The sequence below is a fragment of the Rhinolophus sinicus genome, linkage group LG09, assembly GCF_036562045.2.
Source record: "Rhinolophus sinicus isolate RSC01 linkage group LG09, ASM3656204v1, whole genome shotgun sequence".
Taxonomy (NCBI): domain Eukaryota; kingdom Metazoa; phylum Chordata; class Mammalia; order Chiroptera; family Rhinolophidae; genus Rhinolophus; species Rhinolophus sinicus.
Genome location: NC_133758.1, coordinates 52,264,943 through 52,292,484, shown reverse-complemented (window position 1 = coordinate 52,292,484; position 27,542 = coordinate 52,264,943). Strand labels below are relative to the sequence as shown.

Sequence of the window (27,542 nt, the reverse complement as noted above, 5' to 3'; positions counted from 1 at the left end):
GGTTGCCAGAGGGTAAGGGGGGGTGGGGGGTGGGGGGTGGGAGATGAGGGTAGGGGGGATCGAATATATGGTGATGGAAGGAGAACTGACTCTGGGTGATGAACACACAATGGGATTTATAGATGATGTAATACAGAATTGTACACCTGAAATCTATGTAATTTTACTAACAATTGTCACCCCAATAAATTTAATAAAATAAAATTTAAAAAAAAAATTTCAGCATTTAAAAATGATGGTATAATTTTGGCCACTTTAGAATTCTTTTGCAACTTTTGTATCCTTTTTGCATGTAATTTTGAAAATTTTATAAACCTTTAGGCAATTTTACTATTTTTCATCAATATTCAAATGGTTTAACAGCTACAATTTTATATTTAAAGTATATAATAAACAATATTTTGGTGATTTCTTCTTTGAAAATTTCATTTACATGGTGAATGTATATGAGATTTAAGGTACTGGTATTATGCTGAAATTTTAGCAAATGATATAAAAAATACTTTTTGAAATGATAAATCTTTTTATAGGAAGACCAAACGATCCTGCAGTTTTTGAAAAGAATAAACCTCATATAGAATGCTACTATGGAAACCAAATAATGAAAACTATGTAGAAATGTAAAAAGTGCTTAAGTCTATCCTATTTAGTATTAATTGCTGCAATTTTATGAATAATCAGAAGATTACCAAACTTAAATATACTGCAAGAAAGTAGGAAAAGAATCCAAATTTGTTAAAACGTTGGCAAAAGACAAAACAACTTTTTAAATGATTTGAAAGAAATCAGTATAAACTGAAAAATCCCATGAAGAACACCTAAAATGTTTGTTTATAAGAATAATTCAATCTGTTTAAACAGCAATATATCTATAAATAAATATTTAAGAATAATCTTTAAATTATGTGACTTTGTCTTGATGAATTGATTATTCTCCGAGTTGGTTTTTGATTAACTGATTTATGGCAAATTGGCCTGGAGCTTTTATCCTCTAACATATGTGTCAGAGGGAGGACTGGTCAGTCTTGGGGAATAAACACAGAGTGTGCTCAGGAGGCAGTGAGCTCATTTGGGAACTTCATCCAACAGCAGCAGGGTCATCTCATCATAAGGGTGACTTGTGGTCCAGGTAGCATATTGCTCCAACATAGTCCCTGGTTTCTCTTCTTTTGTACTGTCATTCCTCCCCTCTTTATGAGCCCCTTTTGTCCCATTTTCTTGAAGCAAAACCCAGGCTGTGCAGAATTTATCATAACCTATGAGCCAACATTTTTTTGAGTAAAGTTATGTGCAGCTCTGTTTCTGAGTTAGCCATGGGTGATTCAAGGATTCATATCTTGTTATACAGGCTGGAGGAGGGACAGCATCATTATTCAAGTACAGATATTTGGGGAACACAAGGCAGTGAGGCTAAATTCACCCACTGATATTTCAAGTAGATACTTTGAATGTTATTGTAAGCATAGAGATGTGTGTTCTGGAAAGCACTTTCGCTCAAGGAACAAGTCAAGTGATTATAATTTCATGTTTACTCCATCTGTCAAACATCACCTGTCTCCATCTCAATTAATTAGCCAAAGTCTTAGAATCTACCCTCACTCATCTCTATTCTACAGGGACCATCACAACATTATAGATAACTTTCTTAGAATCCCTTCCTGTTCCTCGGTTTCTAATCTTTTTCTTTTTTTTTAATTTCAGCTTTATTGAGGTATGATTGACAAGTAAAATTGTAAAATATTTAAAATATACATTGTGGTAATTAGGTAAATGTATACATTGTAAAAGGATTCCCATCTATTTAATTAACGCATCCATCACCTATATATGGATTTTTTATGAAAAAATATGTAAGTTCCACTCTGTTATCAAATTTTCAGTTATACAACATAGTGTTATCAACTATAGTCACTCTGTTTTACCTTTGGTTTTCTAATCTTGGGGGACAGTATGTTGGGTGAGACATTGTAGGGCAGAATACCAGCTCTCTCACCTCAAATGGCAGTCTGAATTGTCCCCTCCAATGCTTTTTCAGTGCCATGGCTTATGGGATGAAGATGACATCACTGAGAGTGGCACCGACAAGGAAGAATCAGATGATGAGCTGTCCCTCAGTCATGGCAGAAGGGCTTCCTCTGATTCTCTGAAATCCATCAACCTGGCCGCGTCCACGGAGTCAGTACACGTGTCCTTCCCTGAGCAGCCGACAGCTGTACGGAGGAAACGCTCTGGCAGCAGCTCCCAGATATCCCATAGATCCAGCTTTTCTTCAAATAGGTCCCAAAGAGGTATCCATCATGTGGTATCCCTGGGCTGGAATAACACCCTGAGGTGTTTCGTTTTCCTGGTGCCAGTGGGTCTGGGGCAGGGGAGTTTGTTAGGTGTTACCAAGGAGACAGATCTTGTGATGTGTAAAGAAAGTAATTTGAAATCAAATGGACCCAAGTTTAAATCCTGACTCAGCTGTGTGTGACCTGGGGCAGTCACATCATTGCTCAAATGTCTGATTCCTTCCCAGGACAGGGATTTCAGATAATTGTGAGAGTGGCCAGCGCACTGCGTGGTACCTGGTGCCACACTGCTGGGCACATGATAGTTTGAAGATCCTATCCAGAGATTCTGCTGGCTGTGTCCAAAGTGCTATAAATCACAATTTATTTCAAAAATATATTTAGATTTTATTGATGGAAACTTTTTAGCCACACCATCTACTGATTTCCTCAGCTAGTTATTAATTTCTTACTAACAGTAAGTGTAATCAGAAAGTAGATATGCCTTACAGTTGCCACTCCTGGAGTAATTATGTGCTTGTATTTATAGCACTCCTGTTTGAAGCTTACCAAACACTTGTGTACTGTCATGTGCTGCAGAATGACTTTTCAGGTATAGCACACCCGAATGGGTGTACCATACAGCTATAGCTTAAGTGTGTAGGCTATGCCATCCAGGTTTGTGTAAGCGCACCCTATGATGTTCACACAACCACGAAATTGTATTTCTCAGAATGTATCCCCATCGTGTTAATTGGCGCATGACTATATTCATCTTCAGAATATACTTTTCAGGCAGATGTTGGCAGGTCATCTTACATTCATTTCTCAGTTAAAGAAATTAGGACATGAGAAAAGGGATGGGTCATGGACCCAATCTGGAAAACTTGCAACCTTGGACCCCATTTAGCACTATAAAAGCTCTTCTTCCCGTGTATTTCTTCCTGGCACAAAGATCACACAACAATTCAGGAAAGAATCAGAACTGGGTGTGAAAACCCACAGATGTGTTTTCATACAGAAGCAGAGTTGAGACGGCACTTTCCAAATTCTCAGTCACCATTCTTACAGGCACCTGTGTGTTCTCACCTGGAAACAATTTCAAGCCATCCCCCTGCATGTGGCCCCAGGGACTCCTGTGACATCTATGTCAATAAACCTGTACCTCACGGTGCATCTTGGTTTTCTTTCTTTTTTTTTTTTTTTTTAACGTACTTTTTATTAGTGTCAGGTGCACAAAACAATGTAATACTTAGACATTTGTCATTCATATCCCTCACACAGTTTTCTTTTATTTCTAGGCAGCACAAGCACCCGAAACAGCAGTCAAAAAGGAAGCAGTGTTTTGAGCATCAAGCAAAAAAGCAAACGGGAACTTTATGTGGAAAAGCTTCAAGAACATTTAATCAAAGCAAAAGCATTTACCATAAAGAAGTGAGTGTGTGAAAACATTCACGTCATGAGTTTTATTTTAGGGCTGGGGAACTTTGGGAAATAATTGATAACAATTATTTCATATAAACCATAGGTAAAAGAGCAGAGAATAACTTCTCATATCACAAACATCACCTTCGTAAGGCAGAATAAATTGACCCATTATTATATTGTATAAAAATTACTTTTCAATAAGTATGATTCAGTTTTATATCCACTACATTTACAAATACAATTTTCTATTTGAACAGGATAAATAAGTAATTTCAGAAGCTCACAGTAGGTAATTCCAGGGATTATCATGGTAAAATCCAACTGGACAAAGAGGAATTTGATGTCAAAGCGGGAAGGGCCTTAGACATACACTGTCATCCTAGAGAGGGGAAACTGAGGCACATGGTGGGGAAATAGTTTGTCCTTTGACATATAGCCAGTCTCCAACAAAATGCACAGGTCCCTCCTAAGTGTCAGGGACACAGACAAACAGCAGAAAAGGAGTGGGAATGGAGGACATAGAGCAGGGCTGGCCCTGAATGTGGGCTTTGAGACCAGGAAGGCCATCCACACTTGAATGTGGCCTTAAATTGAAGGCAGAAGCCAGAGCACAGTAAAATAGGGCAGAGGTTGGGCAGACAAGCAAGAGCCAGGACACAGTTATAAAGGACAGAGCAATGTGAGTTCAAAAGCCTAGGGCTCTAGAAACCAGGAGATGCTCAGGGCCAAAAAGGGGAGGGGCAGGAAGGCCTAAGGATGACCTAGTGCTGGGTCAGCGTGTCAGGTCTAAGCCCTCATGCATTCCCGTTTATTTCTTACCCCAGCCCCTGTGCCTCAGGTCTTATTATTACCCACATCTTACAGAAGAGGAAACAAAAACACCGAGAGTTAAGTAGCAGGCTCAAGGTCTCACAAGTGGGGAGGAATTGAATCAAGTGACTAATCAGGCACCTAAATTCCAGGTCTTTATACCACTCTATTACATTTCAGGTGAGAGAAAAGATTTGTGGTCCCATTGGCAAAAAGGGCCGCAGTGCCTTCCTTGGCAATGAACTCGTATATACTCTGTTAGCACAGGAGTTGCTCTGCAGCAGGACTATCCTGAGGCTGTAAGAGAGGTACAACCTGGTTGGAAAGAGGAATGCATAGGAACAGAATGGCTGCAGTATCTGGTCATTCCTCCCATCCTGCCCTTCCTGAAGCAAGTGGGTGGGGGGGTCTCTGTTTTGCAGGACTCTGCAAATATATGTGCCCATCAGACAGTTCTTCTACAACCTCATCCACCCAGACTACAGCGCTGTGACCGATGTCTATGTGCTTATGTTCCTGGCTGACACTGTCGACTTCATCATCATAGTCTTTGGCTTTTGGGCCTTTGGGGTAGGTGGGGGTAAAGGCCACAATCCCTCTAGTGACTAATAGTGATGCTGTCCTGTGAAATGCCACTCAGACCTGAACCTGTTGTCTTTTTCCCAGAAACACTCAGCAGCAGCAGACATCACCTCTTCACTGTCTGAGGACCAGGTACCTGGGCCATTTCTGGTGATGGTTCTCATTCAGTTTGGAACCATGGTGGTGGACCGAGCGTTGTACCTCAGGAAGACTGTATTGGGAAAGGTCATTTTCCAGGTCATTCTTGTGTTTGGAATTCACTTCTGGATGTTCTTCATCTTGCCTGGTGTGACTGAGAGGTAAGGTCTTTGGAAACCAGAGCTGTGGGCCCACCTTAATGCCAACACATTCCATAAGGTTATCACTCCATATGCATCAGCACAGCAAAATCACCAGGTGCAGGCAGAGGCATGGCAAAGCAGCCCCATGGGTAAGAAATGTTAGAGTTTTTAATCAATATGAAATTCAGTATGAATCTAAAGTTTGAACTGATTCCTCAAAAATATTTTCATTGCATGTTCATACGCATACATACAAATAGGGTTTTCAGAATAAGAGAGGTGATAACCCTGAGGATCAGAGCAAACCTAGGGTTCTTATGCTGTGATTGTCTCTACGCCTAGTAGATACAGAGATGAATTGGAACATGGTCTTAGGATGAGAGGACATGAGACTATGTCATTTGAGAAGTGGATGAAAAAAATGGAGACCATCTAACTGGTAGGAGAAAACGTAGAGATGGGGGTCGGGAGAAGATGAGAATAGTGTCTGCCACATAAGGTACTTGTGAGGGTTAAATGCAACAACATTTGGAAAGTGCCTGGCACAGTCTCAGCACACAGGGGAGGAAGCATGCAGACCCATGACACCATGACACTGCTGCTGTTACTACAACTACTGCTGCTGGATAAGGTGGGTTGGAGATGGTGGATTTAAAAAGAGTAACCTAAAGTTTGCTATGGAAAGGCCTGGTAAGATTCTAGGAGGTGGCTGGCTGCCATCTTTCCCTCCATCACCTTGAACCCTAAGCATCCTCTGTGTTGACCTTCTTTTCCCCAAGGACGTCATGCCCTCCCAAACGCCAAAGCCCTTCTGCTCACTCCCCTCCTCTCCTGACATTAGCCCACAGTGCCTCATCCTCTTCACGCTTTAGTTCTCAGTCCAGATGTCACTTTTCCCGGGTCTTCCTATCCCATGCCTCCACCCAAAACAATACTTGGGATCAACTTGGTGCTTAATGCATGAACAAATGAATGTGTCAGTTGATAACAGTAAAACAAGAGAAACAGTTATAAACAGGAATTATCAGCTCTGTTAGGTTATGAAAGTAAAGGGTCCACAGAAGGGGAATACAGAAGTGCCCATATAATGAAATAGGAATGATATTTTTAACAAACATATTAAAAAGTCTTCATGTATAATATTAATTTGATATTTTTCTCAGACATTAGAGTCATTCATAGCCAAGCCTTATAAATAAAATGTTATTGAGGCTGGCTAATACCATTTTTTGAAGTGTGAATGGAAAATAATGAAAATGGATTACTTATGTGGCTCATAGCCAACTCCTAATTGAAATTCCTAATGAGGAAATCTAAATCTGTGCAAACAAATGTTAGCTAAATGTTCATTTTCACCTGAATGTTTAGACTCTGAACTTTTTTTTTAAATTAAAATTTGTTGGGGTGACAATGGTTAGTAAAATTACACTATTGATGGAAATACAGATTGGTGCAGCCGCTTTGGAAGGCAGTATGGAGATTCCTCAAAAAATTAAGAATAGAATTACCATATGACCCAGCAATCCCACTCCTAGGTATCTACCAAAAAAATCTGAAAATGTTTACCTGTAAAGATATACGTGCTCCGATGTTCGTTGCAGCTTTATTTACAGTGGCTAATACGTGGAAATAATCAAAGTGTCCTTGATAGATAATTGGATAAAGAAGATGTGGTATATATACACAATGAAATACTACTCTGCCATAAGAAAAGATGAAATAGTACCATTTGCAACAAGATGGATGGATCTTGAGATTATTATGCTAAGGCTCTGAACTTTTGATTTTAGTATGGGAATTGTTGCTTTGTAATAATAAATAGTGGCAATGCAAAATATTTTAAAAGGAAAAATGAAATTAGTATCATTTTTCTTGAATCTAAAGTAGAGCTAACTAAATAAAGGTTTGTTACCTAGAAGACTCCCAATAGCCCAGTAAGTCTCCTGTTCCACACTGTATGCTGGGGGAGTAAACGTACGAGGTCTGATAATTAAGTTCACTAACTTGTCGCAACCATGTAGCTAAACTTTTTTGCTATCAGAGGGATTATTCATTATGAATTTGTACTAACTGGACAAACAGTTAACTAATTTTACTAGTTGGAAGTGCTGAAAAGGCTGCATGAAAAAGTTACATGACCTGAACTTTTCGTCAACAATCCATGTCTCTTGCATCACAACAATGCACCAGCTCACACATATCTCAAATGATAAAAATAATTCAGATTAAGGCAAAATATTAGAATATTTATAAAAATATTAGAATTTGTTCATGAGAATGTTGTGAATCGTATTTTTTAGTCTTTAAAATAAAATAAATATAATTTTCTCTACAAGTATGTAATTATATTTACATATGTATATCTCTCAATTCAGAGAAATAAACCAAATTCAACATCCATGATAGCTGGATGATGAATGTTGATAATTTCTCTGATATTTAAAAACATCAAATAGGTATTCTCTACCAGGCCCTCATAAAAACTCTTATTTTCAGAGAAGAAAGAGACCTTAAAAAGCTTTCTAGACCTATCTAATTTTATAGATTAAGATAGGTGAAACTCACACAGAAGACTGATCTCTCCAAAGTCATTCAGCTAATTATTGGTGAGACCAGATCTCAATCCCAGGCCTCTTGGCCCGACTGTATGTGTATACTATACCTAAAGTATACTGCACCTACTGTATACTACAGCTCTTGTATACTGTACCTACTGTATACTACATCCTTCCCTCCATAGGAAGCATCACATGTTTGCTTTCAAGCAGATTTTTTTAAAGTAACATAGCCTACCATTTCACTGTGCAGTGTGAAAAGAATTTGATTATTCCAATCTCAGATGACAGCCACAGATCATGGATCTAAGCCATATCCTGACAGGGGAGCCTCCACAGAGACCAGTGCTTCCAGAAACAGAGGAATGGCAAAGTCACAGGGAGTCACTTCAGCAGAATCAAATCACCAAATAGTTTTGTTGCTCCTGCCTGTATTCGTTTTCTGTTGCTTCTGGAACAAATTATCACACTTTTAGGGCTTAAAACAATGCAAATTTATCCTCTTACAGTTCTGTAGATCAGGAGTAAAATCAAGGTGTCAGCAAAGCTGCATTTCTTCTAAAGGCTCTAGGGGAGAAACCACTTCATTGCCTTTTCCAGTTTCTAGAGGTGCCCACATTCCTTGGCTCATGGCCCCTTCTTCTATCTTCAAAACCAGCAACAAGGGTTCATGTCTTTTTCTTATCACATACATCTGACTCTTCTGTTGTCAAGTCTCCCTCTGACCACAGCTGCCATTTAAGTTCTCATGATTAGATTGGGTCACCATACTGCACAATCCAGTATGCACTCCCCATCTCCAGGTCCGTGATCTTAATCACATCTGCAAAGTCATCTTAGCCATAAGGTAACATATCCATAGGTTCTGGGGATTAGGACATGTACATCTTTATGGGCAGGGATTATTCTGTTCTACAAGGCTTTCAAAGAGATTAACAGACTAGCAACATGTTCCAAACCAAATATAGCTGAAATGTTTATTATAATAACTGAATGAATGAAAGCTTCTCCTGGGGTAACTTATAATCATGCATATTCAGTTCAATTTCACATTTATTAAGCATCTGCTTTGTTTAGAGCAGTAGACAAGGTGAAAAGGAGCATGACATCAACATGAATAAAGCACGGTCCCTTCCTCATGTGAGAAGGCGCACATAAGTGGGCTCACAGGGCTCAAGATAATCACTAAAACTATGGCCAGAGAGATCATTTCTCTGTTGGATCTCACCTTTGGAGCTTCATCTGATGGCCATTCCTAGTGCAACAAATTACCCTATCTTTATTTTTGGATATTTAATTCAAGATATATTAGGATTTGATGAGTCATCTGTCTTCATTGCCAGCATGTCAGTTACAACATAATTTTTTGACATTTCAAATCATGTTGCCATTATTTAACATCCAAAATTCATTTTTCTCTCTTCAAATATTGTTACTGAAAATTTAATTCATTGTTGTGCAAAGAAAAACATTTATTAATAGTTACATTGTCAAAATCCTTTGTAAAACAAGAACAAAGGAAGAGATAGACTAGGAGTCTTTTAAGCTACACAAATGAAAATTATGGCTACCAGTCATAGTATTGAGCATCACAAAGCTCCAGTATCTTTAATAATTAATCTGATAAGTGGCTTTTTCTGTGGATGTGAACATTATTTAGTCCACAAACATTTAGGGTTGCCTACAGTCTACAAAGCACTGTGCAGTAGCTGCTATGTGAGACCTAGAGATGAGTAAGGCATCATTCCAGCTTCTAGCAATAAAACATATAGAGACAACCTAACAAATCTTCCAGTGTAATACAGCCTTAATATCCCTAGTTAGATTTAACGTGATTACTTCAGAAACTACAGATTAATTGATTAATTTACTTATCCCACATTGACACACTTTAAGGTCGAGAAGGGAAAAACAAAATTTAATGGATAAAACATAGTTTGGTCCTTTCATAAGGAATAGAAGGCAACAGTTTTATGTCACTGACATTAATAGATATAAATAACCATTAATCTATATCTATAACATTAATAGATATAGAAGAATTATTCCTCATGCAGTTTTCGTATCAATTACCTGTAAAATCTAAGGGCATTTCCCTAGAGAACTAAAATATCATCTTAATATTCTACCAATATAGACAGTTCCTAAAAAGAGTGAGGAAATGAATAGTTGATGTGAGCTCTCAGTAAAATAGCTGATATTTTCATCAATAACTTGTAAAGTTCTGGTTCATGGTCAAATGTAGTTAAATTAATTCATTAGGTCCTGAAATACCAAAGTTGGTTTTCTTTATAGGGGAGACATTTATAAGCAATATTTTTGAGTTCTCTAGTTTTTGAGATATGAGTAGAGGTTCCTAGGGTCCCCAGATACATAGGCCCATGCATTCCTGGCTTGTTCTTAGATCTTGTCAACTAAAGAATAGCTATTTTCAATTAAAAACTATTACATGTTTTCTTCTAATAACAAAATTAAAAGTTAATAAGACAAATCCAAAATACAATATAAAGAGTAGTTGTATTTTTTTTTTTAATGCTTTTATTTATTTTTTTTTTAAAGTCAAGTGTTACTCTTAAACACAGGGAAGATTACACCTGGGTATTGCAAAATCCAAAGTTTTATTTTTTATTTTCTTTTTAAATTTTGTACTGGCCGTGTTTAAGACACTTGATGAATGCTGCATTTATCCAAAGTAAAAAAAAAATAGTCCTATAGCTCATCATTCTTTGCAAATGTGTTCCAAATTTTTTTCTAGTGTGGTATTTAATTCCACTGTTTTTGTTCAAACTTATGTCAGCATCCATGAACTTAACAATACCATGATTATACATTTTGTTTTTTCTTTGCTCAGCCTTAATTTGGACTAGGGTAACAGCAATATCCACACTCTGAGAAAATGTTATTAGTAAATTTACTTAACAGTAATCTATTTTAATTATGGCCTAAACTACTGGCTAATGCACTAGTACCTCAAAGGCATCATTCATAGAATATATTTTTTTAATTATTAGATTTTATTATCCTACCTTTTGCCTTTGAAGTGATCAACTATGTATAGAGAATATTTTATTTTATTTTATTTATTTATTTATTTATTTATTTATTTATTTATTTATTTATTTTTAGTGTCCATAAATAAAGTTTTATTGGAACACAACCACACCCATTTGACTACATATTGTCTATGGCTGCTTTCATGTTACGATGGCAGAGCTGAGTAGTTGTGACAATGACCCACAAAGCCTAAAATATATACTCTCTGGCTTTCTATGAAAGTTTGAGCACCCCTGTTTTAAATAACCTACCTGGAACTAATACATGATACTCATGCTCCCATTTCATTGGCCAAAACAAGTCTTGCCTAACTTCAGAAGAAATGGAAAACTGCACATAAGGAGGAGAACTGGAAATATTTGGAGGGTAAATCTAATGACGACCCCATAGAGAGAGGGAAGGCAAACTTTTTCCTAGTGTCTGGCTGAGACATCACCAGTTCTTAATTAATTGAATCTGAAATTCAAATTAATTGAAGTTACTATAAATACCTGTCAAAGGCCTGAATTGTCTATGTTCATGCAGACCTGGCCCTCCCTCAGAATGACTGCAATCGATCTGTGATTATTCTCATAACTGCAAGTTACAACTTGGCAAAAACAGCTAGAGAAATTTATAAGCAACCCAATGAGCAATTTTAAGAAAAAAATCAATTCTAGTTCTCCAGAGTACAAGGGTACTTTTAATACTGTAAATTGTATAGAGAACATTTTAGAATTGACTTAAATGCTAAAGGGGCAATTAGGCTATTTTTTTTTTTTTTTTTTTTTTTTTTTTTAATCCTAAACTGGTATCCTTTTGTACAAAAAAAAAAAAAAAAAGGAAAAAAAATTCCATTCTTTCACTTTTCTGTATTTTTATATTTTAGGAAATTCAGCCAGAATCTTGTTGCTCAGCTTTGGTATTTTGTGAAATGTGTTTACTTCGGGTTGTCTGCCTACCAAATCCGTTGTGGCTACCCCACACGAGTCCTTGGAAACTTCCTCACAAAGAGCTACAATTATGTCAACCTCTTCTTGTTTCAAGGGTAAGGACACCCTATGTTGTCACAGTCACTCACAGAGTGGAGGCTGGCAATTGAAAGGCATTTTATTTTCTACCTGGGAAGGAACAGAAAAAGGAAGAATGCTGATATACAGCAATGTAGATCATCGTGGAACTCTTACAGTGTTTAGCAAAAGAACAAATATGCCTCTTGAATTACCTTTCTAAATGTAGTTGCCACACACTTGGCCAGGATGTTGTCCTAGGATCATCCATGTGGGTTCATGTTCTATTTCTGTAACCTACATAATTGTGATAATATTCTGGGATAAAAAATTGGGATACATGATCCTTAAGTATTAATATACTTCTGGGCACAATGGAACACAATATTGGAACCTGGACTATTTCAAAATGCCATTGGAATTTTGTACGCACAATAAGTCCATCATCCATTGCAAAAGGCCATTTATTCCCCCTAACATCAACCTAAATGCCACATGATTTGCTTACTCCTGGTCGTAAGTTAGCTGATCAAAGGAAGAATATAGCTCTTTCATGCAAGAATTTCATTGGTAGCATCTCCTCTCTGTTCCCTCAGAAATTAGAACATGGCATAAAGGGTCAGGCTGCTCCTGGCACGGCTGGCTCCTAGTTAGCCCCAGACCTGGGGACTGGTGACTTAATCACAGAAGAGATGTTGAGTATGCTCAGATATTGTGAACCTCCCCATATAGAACAGTGTTTCACTTAGTGCAGTCCTGTGGGGGTGGATGGGGAGAGATTTATTCAAGAGGTTAACTTAGTGCTCTCTTGACAAAGCTGAGTAGCCCAGGGGAGAATTCCAAGTGGCAACCCAAGCTGCTGTAAGGGCCCTGGGTTAAACCCAGGCCCTCCAGTCTGTGTCAGTCAAGAAACAAAGACAGCCCCCAGACTCAAGAGGAGTCCAGGCCAGTCCATTCCCAAATATAGGAGACTAAGCCAGAGTCCCATTAGATTTAGTCATCTAGTAAGTCCACCAGCTGTGGGAACTACTGTGTGCCCTCCAATGACATGTCCCGTTCCCTCTGACATCTCTCATTTGCCCTCATCCTTCATTTACTAGGTGTATTACCTTTCGTAGCTCATTCAACAGCAAAGCCCCAACAATTCAATAACCCTATGACCAACACATTCACATAACGTGAAATAATAATTTCTTTAAAAGTTAAATTGTGTTTATTTGCAGATGATATGATCTTATGTGTAGACAATTCTAAAAACCCACCCAAATTTATTGGAACTAATCAACAAGTTTAGTAAAGTTTCAGGATCTAAAATCAACATACGGAAATTAGCTGTGTTTCTATAAGCTAACAATGAAACATCTGAGAAAGAAAACTTTCCCATTTACAATAGCATCAAAAACAATAAAACACTTAGAAATAAGTTTAGCCAAAGAAGTGAAACATTTGTAAAATGCAAACTACAAGACTTTATAAAAGAAATTGAAGAAGACACCTTCACACTTATTTTAAAAGTTTGTTAAGACCATCAGTCAAAAGAGAAAAAAAAGGAATGGAAAATACCAATCCATTTATTAGACTTATAATGAAAAGCAGTTGTATTCCAAGTTGGATTTTACCATAAGGGTCACCTTGAAAATTTTTCCTAAGTTATAAGGGCTGAAACAATAAGGAAGTACATGAGCCCCAAGGGTTGGCCAGGTATTGGGGGCCATCCCACAACTGTCTCTCTCACAAGATGTGGTTTCTGCCAGGTTCCGCCTTGTTCCATTTTTGACTGAGCTGAGGGCTGTGATGGACTGGGTGTGGACAGACACAACCTTGAGCCTCTCCAGCTGGATCTGTGTGGAGGACATCTATGCTCACATATTCATCCTGAAGTGTTGGCGGGAGTCAGAAAAAGTAAGCCAATAAAAATACCTTATCCCTATTTGTTTCCCTTAGATATAGGCTGGTTATAAGATTAATGTGAACTTCTGCAAATTTTGCGACCAAATAATGGAGACAGGGGAAAAACTAGTAGGACCTATAAATGTCCCATTGATTTCCATCCCACTAGAGTTGAAAATTTTGAACTCACTGCTGCCTTAGTGAGCAATAGCATCCAGATGTGTTCTTCTTTTGGCAACTGTATATTGTAGTTATTTTTAAAAGAAGAAATGACATATTGCTGTGTCACCCAATCATTCTTAAATGATTCATTCGGGAGCAGGGAAAATGTGGTACAGTGGAGAAAAGTGGACTTGGGCTCACCCCCTGATGAAGGATAGACAACGTGCAAAGGAAATTGAAGTGCAAATATTTGCTTCTACTGCTAAGTTGAATATTGACATTAAATATGGTTAGAATTACTATTGTTTATTGGATTTTTCAAAAGTTTAATATATGAAACAGGAGCCTGTTGCATAGTAATACTAGAAATACCCAAGCAAAATTATCCAAGGTGGTGTGAACTGTCTTTTTTTCTCATCTCAATAATACCCTCTTCGGAAAAGTCCCATCTAGTCCATATAATTTCTCTTGTGTTCTGCAGTTTCTTCTGGGGATTTTTAGCTTTATAGGTGTGAGCCCATTGTACTGTGGCCTCTGTGTTCATGGGGTTTGTGGGAGTGAAGGAGATGGGGCTGGCAGTATACTTAAAATCATATTAGTTTGTCCTGATTTTTAAGGATCAAAAGAGTTGATAAAGTGACAAAAATGAGAGCCAATCTACCAAAGGGACATTGAGGGTAAAAATCAGGGTGACAAAGGGTCTGGAAATCATGGTATATGAGGAAAAGTAGGAAGAACCAAGAATTGTTCAGCCTGAACTGAAAAAAAAAAAGAGGGGAGGCAAAAAATTAGCTGTTTTTTAACTATTTGAAATATTGAAAAATAGATTAAACATTCAAATTACTTTGTGAAACTCAACAAAACAGTATTAAGACAAATAGGCAAAAGCTCCAATAAGATTCAATGGCGCATAAAGAATTTCCTAACAATCAAAACTACCCCTTCACAGATTGGCTGCCTCAGGAGTAGGTCCCTGAGAAGTGTCTATATACAGAAAAAGTCACACACAGGAGAACTTACATCATGAAACCTCTGTACTAGGAAGTGCTAGGTCTACTTCCAGCTCCTGGAGCCATTTATTCAATAGGTATTATATCAATTTTCTGTTGCTGCCAAAAAACTACATCAAAATTTAATGTTTTTTTAACAACCATTTTATCTGCTCACAATACTATGGATCTGTAGTTTGGGCTGGTGCTACTGGAGAATCTGGCTTGGGATCACTCCTGTCACTGCCGTTTTGGAGGGACCTAGCATAGATAAGGGAAAGGCACGAGAGAGGTCAATTCAAGAGAGAGGCAAGTGAAGAGGATCGCTTCAGAATGAAGAAGATTTGAACCTCTATCAGGTGGTAAGGAAAGGACCAATAGAAAAAGGAAAAGGAAAATTTCTTAGCATCAATCCAAAGGAGGAAGGTGCAAATGGGGACCTGCAAGGTGTAGACTCAGAGGCATGGATGAACAAGTTGGTAGTGGCAAAGAGGACCAGCCATCCTACAGAAAGTTGGAGAAAGAGAGACGGTCAGTGAACAAACTCATGCCCAATAGCCTGTCTACTCCATGAAATAGATGAATTCATCTATTGAAAGCGAGAAAGATGGCATTCCAAGACTCAGAGCCTACCCAAGGTGCCCCAGAAACCGTGAGATACTGTGTCCTCTGGATGAATAGGAGGGTCGCTCTTAAGGGGGGGGGGGTTCTGAATCAGAAGTCATATAACTGGCCCACATAGATACAGGGCCACTCTTCATGTGAACAGCTCCGTTTATCAGCTCATATATGCTTTTTACTGCCTTTGAGCCAACAGGTGTCAACCTTCTTCATACTGTAGTGAGACAGCCACACCCATTGCCATCTTCCTTATGAAAGACAGGGTCGTTCCAACCTAGAACATAAGCATTCCTGCCCAACAAAAGACTTACACTTTTTTATTTTAAGAAATAAAAAGCCTCATTTTAATGTATAATTCCTACTAAATATATACTCTATCTTATGCTAAGCCTATGGCTATTTGAATCACACATGGTAAAATAGTCTGAGAAATTTAGGTATGTGGGAGGGATTAGGGAGTCTGAATGAATCTAGCTGTAGTGTCTACTCTGTCCCATATGAGACTAAAACATTGCTGGTTACAATCACTTGTCTAATGTGAAGCAGAAGCTTCTTTTAAAGGTAACTTTTCTTGGGGATTATTCCATACTGAATGTAATATGTTCCTAGTGTTTTATGAATGCAGTTTGTGAAGAAAGAACAATACTCTGAAAGGCAAAATGCTGGCATGAGCACACACAATGCAGGCCACTCATTCCTAGTCATTTTTACAATGATTTCCATGAAGCCAGTCCCAAAACAGTTTCGGAAGCTGTTTGGAAATGCAGCATGATGGGAACTACAAACTGGTTGAGAGTTGACTTACCTAGGACAGAAGTGAAGGAGCAGCATAAGACAGGAAGGTGACTTCACTTTGAAAGTCCAGGGAAAGATAGCCTCATAATTAGAGAGAAGTCAAAAGTGCCGGCCCTCTTCTGCCCTGGGAAATGCATGGAGGGCTGAGCAGGAGGAAAGGAGGTGGGAGCTTTTAAAGTGAGCCGGAAAGACCCTGGCCTTTAGGAGAACAACCAACATGGTCTCACCTCAGACAGAAGAAACCCAAACTGTTCTCAGCAAAGAATAGATAAGTCTTCTTTAACTCACTCACAAAACCCTTCATTATGAAATACAAGAGTGTTGTTGGAGTGGGTTGAGTAGCCCATTGTCTAAACTTGCCTCCTAGAGAAAATAATGTAAAAGCAAATCTGTGTGTGTGTGTGTGTGTGTGTGTGTGTGTGTGTGTGTGTAAGAATATATACTTCAAACTTTCCAATATTCAAGTTTTTCTTTCAAAACAGAAAATTTTAAGCAACAATATCAAATTCTAGCGAAAAGATATCAAAATACAATCCTTAATCTATGATCATGCAACTTCACAGCAGAGTCATTCAGAGGCATTGTCTTCAGGGTACTGAGTGAATGGTCTCCATACTGGCTCTGATCTGCCCTCCAATCCAGCCCATGTCCTTGTTTCCAAGGCCAACTGCAGCAACTCTTGAGTGTCAAAGCTTATAGAGCCCTTGTAGCAGTGTCCTTTAAAGTCCTCTGCTAACTTCCAGACTTCTTAGTTTGTAACGTAGAGCTCAGCACCTACAGGTAAAATGTGGATGATTTGTCCTTACCTTAACCTAGTGAAATGAGCACATCCTCCAGAGAGTGTGAGCCCCAGGATAAATCTCTCGGCCAGCTTGGGGAGTTCGCACAATGGCCACGTTATGTATGTAGCCTAACTTCCAGGAAAATAGGAATACGCATATAGAGCTGGAGCAGTTTTAATACCAGACAGCACAGCTGACTCCTTCCACCTTGACCATAGCCTGTAAGAGAGTGTTTAGTGGATCCTTAGTAACATGAATAGAAGTGATTCCAGCCCTACCAAGTACACTACTCTTGTGCAAAAACCCTTTTGTGGCATACACACCTGCCACCAGCCCCAACCCCACCTTCTTCAGCACAACACCAGCGAGGGCCCCTGTGGAGTCATAGCAGCAGTGGAGAGAGGGCTGGTCTGATCCTATAGACCTTATTGCAGGACTTGAACCAACATTGTTTTGACAACATGTGTGATGAATGAAGTAAAAAATGTTTTCCCAACCACGAAGGTATGAGGAGGGCTGAGTTGAAAGGCACAGCTTTAGAATATTCAGGAATTAAAAATAAAATGTCTTTCTCCCACATGATCCCGTAAAACCAGAGGCTTTATTCAGCAGTGTGCTTGTATTTGATCCATTGATCCTTAGGTTCACCACCAGCAAAGCCCACACAACAATTTTAAGGATGGGGACCTGTAGGGAGCTTATTACCGCTTCACGTGACTACCTAACTTCATTACCAGATTGAGACAAGGTCGTTCTCCCTACTTCGGAGCAAGCAGAGCAGAAACAGGACTAAATCAAGTCCCAACCTCATGGAACAAGCACTTGTCCTCCCCACCTGTTTCTCAGGGGACAGTGGCCTGAGCCTTGTGTGAACTTTTCTGTTGCAGAGATACCCTCAACCCCGGGGACAGAAGAAGAAGAAAGTGGTGAAGTATGGCATGGGAGGCATGATCATCGTTCTGCTCATTTGTATTGTCTGGTTTCCTCTTCTCTTCATGTCTTTGATCAAATCTGTCGCCGGGGTGATCAACCAACCCCTGGATGTCTCGGTCACAATTACCCTGGGAGGTTACCAGGTAATTGCTGTGAACTTCCTCCAGGTCTCACCCATCTGTTGGTACCTTAGCTAACACAGTGCTCTTTTCTAATAATCACCTACAATTGGTTTATTAGGTTTTACCAATACATATTTCCTATCTAAATTTGGACTGTTCAGCAAATATGTGATGTTTGAAATAAGGTGCAGTGAACAAAATAGTTCTGTTCTGGTTCTGAGCACAGGAATAATCTCTGCAAAATGGGATCTCTGAAGCCAGTTGCCACTGGTACTCAGTGGATAACATGCTATGTAAATATTTTTCCTTTAACCCAGGATGCAGAAAGAGCTTCGTAATATTGACACTGTCTATCTTGTTTTCCAGCCTATTTTCACAATGAGTGCCCAGCAAAGCCAGCTGAAAGTTATGAACCAGTCAATGTTTGACAGATTTTTGCGAGGTTTCTCTAGGGACACTGTAAGTAAATGCATGTAATAAATCTGTATGAAGACCTTTTATCTAGGTGAGCTCACTGGTTGTCTATCACTCACTGCCGTGCTATGGCCTGTGGTGGGGGGAAGGGTTTTCAGAGATTAAGTTGTACATAGCAGAGTCCTGTCCACTGACCACTTTGATAATCTAAGACAGCTTGTCTATACTACTGAATGTAAGGGTTAATAAACAATTTTGATTCAGAACATTTTAATGTAAGCTCAACAGATCTTGGTCCTCTAAGTTTGTTTGTTTTTTGTTTTGTTTTGTTTTAATTTTCAAACTGTGGTAGACATTGACCTCTGGCTGATGGAGCTACTCTGGGAATCTATCTTAAAGAAGTAATTCAAAGTATGGGGAAAGCCCTATGTTGGTACCTACTTCTGAGAACATCCTCTTTATTAGTAAAAACTGGAAGCAACTTGAAGATTCAACAAGTAGGACTGATTAAATAAATCGTGGCAGATGTATGAAGTGAATTTGATTAGAACTGGCTTCCCTAGGGTTGTCATAGTAGGAGAAGGCGGCTTCCACGTTATAGTTTATTTACATAATATATTGTCTGAATATTTTTCAAGCAACTTCTTTTATAATAAAAAATCATCATTACAAAGACTATACATGGCATGAAAATTTCTCAAGATAAGCCATAAATCAAAAAGGATATAGACTGTCTTTAATCATAAAAAATAAGGTATGCATTCCTACTGCATAAAACAGCAATAATGTGCTGACGGCAGAGTTGTGCCTAATGTTATTCTTTTCTCTACATTTCAACTTTTAATAATATGATAACATGATTTTTCATAATTAAAATTTGTTTTATAAATAATGCTTTTTATTTCAAGAAAGTGATGAGGCAAACAGAGGCTTTTCTCTTTTGTAAAATTATCAACATATAATGCCCACTGTCCAAACTAATCTTGAGGGATGAGCAACTATGAGGAAAGGGCCAGGGTGTCCTGGGTGGATTATATTTGACTCTACCATGAGAGGGACAATTCCCAATAGTTGATAAATTTTCCTCTTAATGAGAAGGAGAAAAGACACCAAATCATCTGATTTTTCTTACTGTTTAATTGTAATGATTCCGTAGCTATACTAGTGTGGCAGCATCACTCCTGGGGTTTGGTGATGTAACTGCGAGCTGCCTATACCTGTGGGTTGGGGAACTAAGTTAGTGCAATGGAACCCCAAGATAATTCATTGTAGAAATGTTCCTTTCGTAGGAAGAAATCCTCTCTATACAGTCAGTTAAAAGGAAAAGTAATAACTCTCTTTATACATCATTATGTATATGATCTATTTATGCATGTGTATTTGTGCACATACAGGGTGCTATGCAATTTCTGGAAAATTATGTAAAAGAAGACATAACAGTAGCAGAATTGGAAGGAAACTCAAATTCTTTATGGACCATCAGCCCTCCCAGTAAGCAGAAAATGATAAACGAACTCAAGGACCCCAATAGTAGCTTCTCTGTTGTTTTTTCATGGAGTATTCAGAGGTAGTTACTGTATTTCCATGCATAATTTTCCCCTTTCCCCAATCTAAATTCGGGGTGGGGTGGGGGACACAGGATAGAAAACTTAATGTGACTCTTAGTTTACATTATATCTTGGGGACATTCATTTGATGCTACAGCTAACATTTTTGTTTATTAAGTAATGGTTTGCCTGGTAATCATTGATAAAACTAAGGCCTTCTTTTTCTTTTTTTCTACTAATTTCAGTTTTAAAGAGAGGCTGGTAATGAGTTCTATGAACAAGAGTGAGAGGTAGAGAGAAAATAAAGAGGATGATGACTCATAAAATGAAACAGAGTCTGGGTGTATTGTAAGATTTCCTTTAAAGATTGGAATTTGGTCTTAATAAAGGAAGTGCAGCCTCTGGAACCCCAGCTTCTCACCTGCATCTCTCCAACACTGGGGGAGCCCTAGCAGATCTTTTCGCCAAGCGTGAGGTGTGAGAGCAGCTTGGAAGACCCAGAAGGGGAGAGCTGAGGGGAGATTTTACCTAAACTGAGCCAATGGCCAGCACGCAGCTGCTACTTCACTTGTTTGGAGAGAGCATGTCTTAGAAAAAGTTCTTAGATCCAAATGCCTGCCATGTTAGGAAAGCAGTTTTGGGACCTCAACATAATATACCAGTTGATTAGTTTAGTTTTGTTCATTACAGTCTTGTGACTCAGGACTCTATATAAACTTATTTGTCAGTCAAGTTTTAAGTTCATTTGGGTCCACAATTCCAGCTTTTTATATGAAATTAAGAAAGAATCCTGACAGCTACAGAAGAAAGTTTTCTAGTCTCTAAACTGATTTCCAGTCTCTAAGGAAATAGTAAATATTTCAAAGAGGGCAGTTCAGAATTTAAAGAAGTCCTTTAATATTATTTTCTTCTATTAAATGTCCCAAGTTTCTCACATGGCATTTCTGTACTGCCAAAATTTTGCTTCCTAGCCTTTTCTTTGAAGAGGTACCAAAAATAGCAATAGTAAAAATCAACTTCTGATTGAACATTCTTTTTAAAATGTGGTCCTATTAGTCACCATGGAGATCAACTTCACTGGATTAACATAAAGAGCATTTTGGAAATTCATATCAGAGCATCAAGATGTTTTCTATTTTGGTCAGCAGACTCTGCCTCCTTACCTTCCATCTGTTTTAAAGGTGTTTGTGGCCTCCCTGGGTTTTACTGACTTGGTTGTCTAAGAAGCTAGAAGTAAAGGTGAGGTGGACAGAAAGGGTTGGGGTTGGTAATTGTGAACCCAATGAAACCTTGGTGAGATTAACAAAATTAAGAGTCAAGTGAGTTTTTAAAGTCTCTTCCAGACTTTTGAATAATCATTGACATTGAGTTGTTTTGTTTTTTCTTCACAGAAACATGAGTCTGGGAGCAAAAGCAGAAATAGCAACAGATAAGCTTTCTTTTCCTCTTAAAAATATTACACGAGAGAATATAGCTAAAATGATAGCTGGCAACAACACAGAAAGTTCAAAAACACCAGTGTAAGTATATTGTTCCTGTTAATACAGCTTTTATTGTTTCGGTTAATATAGGTGTGTGTATCTGGTACAAAATTACTATCTACAAATCATCATGTGCAAGAAATGCAACTTTCTTCATTCTTTGATACTGCAAGTGAATTTCTGTGGAGGCCTCATGGTACTATTCTCTTTCCTCTCATTCTCTGTCCACGTAGTCAGGGCATCGCTCTCGTCTCTGAGTAGCAAGCCTTGCTGTCATATAACCATAATCACCAAAATCCAGGGAAAGACCCTGCAAGATCCCTTTTATGTTATTACACTTTTCCTAGGGTTATTCAATATCTGGCTAATGAATGGGGGAAGGAGGGGAAGACAAGGGATAAACACAAATTTGAGGAAAAAATGTATCTTAATATATCATCCTGCCATATAAGTACTCCATTCAAAACACATCCAAACAGTGATGTTTAGCTTCTAATATGAGAACTAGCAAGAAATAAAAGTGCTGTTGGTATGAAACTGATAAATGAAGTATTACAGATGTCTACCAGCCATGGCCCGGTTCTGTCCTCCATTTTTATGCATTGAATATAAGAACCACCATAATGCAGCCCTCCGACATATTCCTGACCAAGATAGCCTTTGTTAACCACTAAAGTTGAAAGACCCTTGAAGATCATCAAGTCTTCCCCCATCATTTCCCATCTGTGAAAGCAGGTCTAGATCAATGGAATGACCTACTCAGGTCACCCAGCTCATCTCTGCAGAGGTAGGATAAGGTCTAAGTCATCAGTTCTCCCTTCACACCTTACTCTTGTCACTAGATCAATTCATGCAGTCTACTTGATTATAGTTATTTTTGAAATCCTAAAAATTAAAATTAGAAGAGCTTACACAGTTATTGATGTGAATGATAGGCTTCTAGCAAGAAGGACATCCCCTTGCTTCAGACACAGCCACAGACATGGAAAAATATCTGTATCAGATTTGAAGCCATTAACTACCTTGTGTATAGTGTTTACATGAGTAGTTGGATAAAACCCGGTTAATTTTTTTCAGCTTCAGAGAATTCTGATTATAATGGAAACCCAAAAATTATGATGACTACACATTGTAATGACATACTAAGACTCTTACCATTCTTTGTTTGATACAAGGTCAAAATAGCAACCAAAAAAATCAATTTTACATGGGTAAAACAACTAAAATTTAATTACCTCTTTTTTTCCTTAATGCCAGGACTATAGAAAGGATCTACCCATATTACGTGAAAGCACCTAGTGATTCTAACTCCAAACCTATAAAGCAACTTTTATCTGGTAAGAACGGGAATCATTTCAGACCTTTGTTTTAATCGTTCTTTGATTTAACTTCTACAGTTTTCATTTTTAGCCTTCATCAAGATACTTTCCAGTTTGCTTTCCCCGTGTGACATGGTTTGCAAGAAGCACAAGACTCCTGGCTGTGGTCACAAGCTGGAAGAATTATTCACTCACCCAGGAGCCATGTTTTTCATTTTCTTTTCTTTTTTCATTGATATAGAACCTGATTGACTTAAATCCACATTTTTTTTAATTTATTGGGGTGACAACTGTTGGTAAAATTACATAGATTTCAGGCGTACAATTCTGTATTATATCATCTATAAATCCCATTGTGTGTTCACCACCCAGAGTCAGTTCTCCTTCCATCACCACATATTTGATCCCCCTTACCCTCATCTCCCACCCCCTATTTACCCTCTGGTAACCACTAAACTATTGTCTGTATCTATAAGTTTTTGTTTCTCATTTGTTTGTCTTGTTCTTTTGTTGTTTTTGGCTTATATACCACATATCAGTGAAATCATATGGTTCTCTGCTTTTTCTGTCTGACTTATTTCGCTTAGAATTATACTCTCAAGATCCATCCATGTTGTCACAAATGTTCCTATATCATCTTTTCTTACCACCGAATAGTATTCCATTGTGTATATATACCACAACTTTATCCATTCATCTATCAAAGGACATTTTGGTTGTTTCCATGTCTTCGTCACCGTAAACAAAGCTACAATGAACATTGGAACACACGTGTCTTTATGTATAAATATTTTCAGATTTTTTGGGTAGATACCCAGGAGAGGAATTGCTGGGTCATATGGTAATTCTATTCGTAATTTTTTTGAGGAACCTCCACACTGCCTTCCATAGGGGCTGCACCAGTCTGCATTCCCACTAACAGTGTATGAGGGTTCCTTTTTCTCCACAGCCTCTCCAACACTTGTTACTACTTGTCTTGTTGATGATAGTAGCCATTCTGACTGGGTGAGGTAATATCTCATTGTGGTTTTTATTTGCATTTCTCTGATGATTAGTGATGTTGAGCATTTCTTCATATGTCTATTTGCCATTTGTATGTCCTCTTTGGAGAAATGTCTCTTCAGGTCTTCTGCCCATTTTTCAATTGGGTTGTTTGTTTTTTTTTGTTGTTGAGTTGCATGAGTTCCTTGTATATTTTGTATATTAGCCCCTTATCAGAGGCACTGTTTGCAAAACTCTTCTCCCATTCAGTTGGTTGCCTCTTTATTTTGTTGATGGTTTCTTTCTCCTGTGCAGAAGCTTTTAAGTTTCATATAGTCCCATTTGTTTATTTCAGCTTTGGAGTCAAATTTACTTCCATTGCCTTTGGAGTCAAATTCATAAAATGCTCTTTGAACCCAAGGTCCATAAATTTAGTACCTATGTTTTCTTCTATGCAGTTTATTGTGTCAGGTCTTATGCTTAAGTCTTTGATCCATTTTGAATTAATTTTGGTACATGGTGACAGATAGCAGTCCAGTTTCATTCTTTTGCATGTGGCTATCCAATTCGCCCAGCACCATTTATTGAAGAGGCTGTCTTTCCTCGATTGTATGTTTTTAGCTTCTTTGTCAAAAATTATCTGTCCATATTTATGTGGTTTTATTTCTGGGTTCTCAATTCTATTCCATTGGTCTATGTGTCTGTTTTTCTGCCAATACCATGCTGTTTTGATTATTGTAGCCCTGTAGTACAAACTAAAGTCAGGGAGTGTGATACCTCCAGTATTGTTCTTTTTTCTTAAGATTCTTTGGCTATTCGGGGTCTTTTGTGGTTCCAAACAAATCTGATGATTTTTTGTTCTATTTCTTTTAAAAATGCCATTGGGATTTTGATGGGGATTGCATTAAATCTGTATATCGCTTTGGGTAATATGGCCATTTTAACTATGTTGATTCTTCCAATCCATGAGCATGGAATGTCTTTCCATTTCTTTGTGTCTTCTTCAATTTCTTTTAAAAATGTCTTATAGTTTTCAGCATATAGGTCCTTCACATCCTTGGTTAAGTTTATTCCTAGGTATTTTATTCTTTTTGCTGCAATTGCAAAAGGAATTCTTTTTTGTATTTCTTTTTCTGAGATTTCATTTTTAGTATATAGGAAAGCAATGGACTTTTGTACATTGATTTTTGTAGCCAGCAACTTTACTGTATTCGTTGATTGTTTCTAATAGCTTTTTGGTGGAGTCTTTAGGGTTTTCTATATATAGCATCATGTCATCTGCAAAGAGTGATAATTTAACTTCTTCATTCCCAATTTGGATGCCTTTTATTTCTTTCTCTTGCCTGATTGCTCTGGCAAGGACTTCCAACACTGTGTTGAAAAGCAGAGGTGATAGGGGACAGCCCTGTCGTGTTCCTGAATGTAGAGCAAAGGGCTTCAGTTTTTCACCATTAGTTATGAGATTAGCTGAGGGCTTGTCATATATGACCTTTATTATGTTAAGGTATTTTCCTTCTATACCTATTTTATTAAGTGTTTTAATCATAAATGGATGTTGTATCTTGTCAAATGCTTTTTCTGCATCAATTGATATAATCCTATGATTTTTGTCCTTTATTTTGTTTATGTGATGTATCAGATTGGTGGATTTGCGGATGTTGAGCCATCCTTGTGCCCCGGGGATGAACCCCACTTGGTTTAAATCCACATTTAGAGGCTTATGTTACTAATTAGTCAGTTTATTTGTTTCTATTAGGAACCATATATGTGGCAGAAGACTGCCTCATACATTGTTAAATATGAAGAAGACCCCACAATACGAATAATGGAAAGATACTAGATTCTGCCCACAGGTGATTAAGTATCAATAGTAGTGCTCAAGGGAATCTGTTTTCCCAATACAATAGTGATGGGAGTGAATTGATGTTTTTGGATTCTTTTAATATTCAATCATTTTTTTACTTTATCAATTACCCAACGCAGAGTAGCTGTATACATCTAGTCAAGGTAGAAGGACAATGCAGTATCCAATTCATGTTCATTAATTTGCCATCATCGCTGTCACCAGGCTCTGCTTGACTAATGTTTAACTGGAAAGACAGAGATGTAAGTAATCAGTTAGAATCCCATGGAGATTGCCATAAACAGAGACAGGATTGAGGACCCAGAGGGTGAATGCTAGCCGGACCGCATACCTGAATGCTTTTCTTCTTCAACAGTAAAGAAGTATGTCTTGCAAGGTAATTGCAAGATGCATTTACAAATTTGGTATTTCCCTTTTAATCCAGATTAGTTCTAGAAATGTTTAGTCTGAGAATACAGGTTGTTCAATCAGTTTTTGCTGTGAAAGGATTCTGTCCCTCAGCAGGCTCTTCCCTGCAGGTCCTTTCCTTCCAGAGCAGGTCCCAGCTGGCCAGGGGCCATTCTTTCAACTTCCTTCTGCTGTTTATCAAAACATCTTATATGGTCACAGTTCCCTTCCTCTTTCTCTTCTGCCTCAAATAAAGGCGTGTCCTCTCTCCCTTGCAAGGTCAGCCTCTCCCTGTGCCCCAGCTCCCATCCCCTCCCTGCCTTCATTCCTGCAGCATCATTTATTCCCCTCATCTTTCTATGGGTTCTGTTCCTCTCCCCACACTGACTTGTCTGCTTGTGATTTGAGTCCAGCCTATAAAGTCCTGTTTTCCAGATCACATGGCCTTCATGTTCTCCTATCCTGCCTATAATAACCTACCTACTTATCTGATGAGCTTTACTGAGTTGTCTCTAATCTTCATCACAAAGTATATTTAGCATAGTTTGGTGGTTATCACCAGTTTATGGGGGAGAAAACTGAGGTTCAGGTGTGAAATATTCAGCTGAGGTTATACAAGCAGTATGTAGATGAACTAGATCCAGACTGGGGCTTATCTGGGCCTACCTGGGCCCAGGGCCAGATTTACACCTGCAGAACTGTCTCTAGACTTCAGAACCAAGATTATTCCTGTTCCTGATTGTTCTGAGTGGTTCACATTCTTCCTGGGTAAGGACTTGATCTATACCAGTCTCCTACCATTCCTCACTCTTCTTCATCCATCCATCCATCCATCCGTCCGTCCATCCATCCATCTATCTATCCATCCATCCATCCATCCATCCATCCATCCATCCATCCATCCAACAAATAGGCGTTTATAGCCAGGTATTGTCTTAGATTCCTATGATCTAAGAATTTTGCATGAAATAATGCAGACACAGCCCCTACCCTCACAGTATTTACAGTCTGCTACCATTATTCTCAGTGGAGGCTCTGTTATTACTGGCAGGGGTAGCCTCTTCTAAAAAACACCTATTCTTTATAACTCTAAGCTTTTTGTTTGCTCTTTTACTATTCTTTTACATTCACCCTGTTCAATCACTGACCATTCATTATGGGTTTTTAGAACTTTGCAAAGCTCATACCATTAATCCTTCCTCCACCTGTTGAAGTTCTCACTCAGCAAAACTTGGCTCAGAAGTCATCTCCTCTGGGAAGTCCTCATGGATCATACCAAGCTAACA

The 27,542-nt window shown here is 38.3% G+C and overlaps 1 protein-coding gene across 4 annotated transcripts in view; it reads left to right on the top strand.

The window, feature by feature from the left end:
- The window catches only part of PIEZO2 (piezo type mechanosensitive ion channel component 2), a 436,624-nt gene that overhangs the window by 405,900 nt on the left and 3,182 nt on the right, over positions 1-27,542 (top strand). For all 4 annotated transcript variants that reach the window (XM_074340379.1, XM_074340380.1, XM_019713452.2 and 1 more), the window contains 11 exons: positions 2,036-2,288; positions 3,572-3,704; positions 4,931-5,078; positions 5,175-5,389; positions 11,849-12,007; positions 13,724-13,871; positions 18,096-18,284; positions 18,630-18,722; positions 20,072-20,244; positions 21,616-21,744; positions 22,963-23,042. In XM_074340379.1, the coding sequence (XP_074196480.1) occupies positions 2,036-2,288; positions 3,572-3,704; positions 4,931-5,078; positions 5,175-5,389; positions 11,849-12,007; positions 13,724-13,871; positions 18,096-18,284; positions 18,630-18,722; positions 20,072-20,244; positions 21,616-21,744; positions 22,963-23,042 (1,720 nt within the window). The remainder of the gene's footprint in view (positions 1-2,035; positions 2,289-3,571; positions 3,705-4,930; positions 5,079-5,174; positions 5,390-11,848; positions 12,008-13,723; positions 13,872-18,095; positions 18,285-18,629; positions 18,723-20,071; positions 20,245-21,615; positions 21,745-22,962; positions 23,043-27,542) is intronic.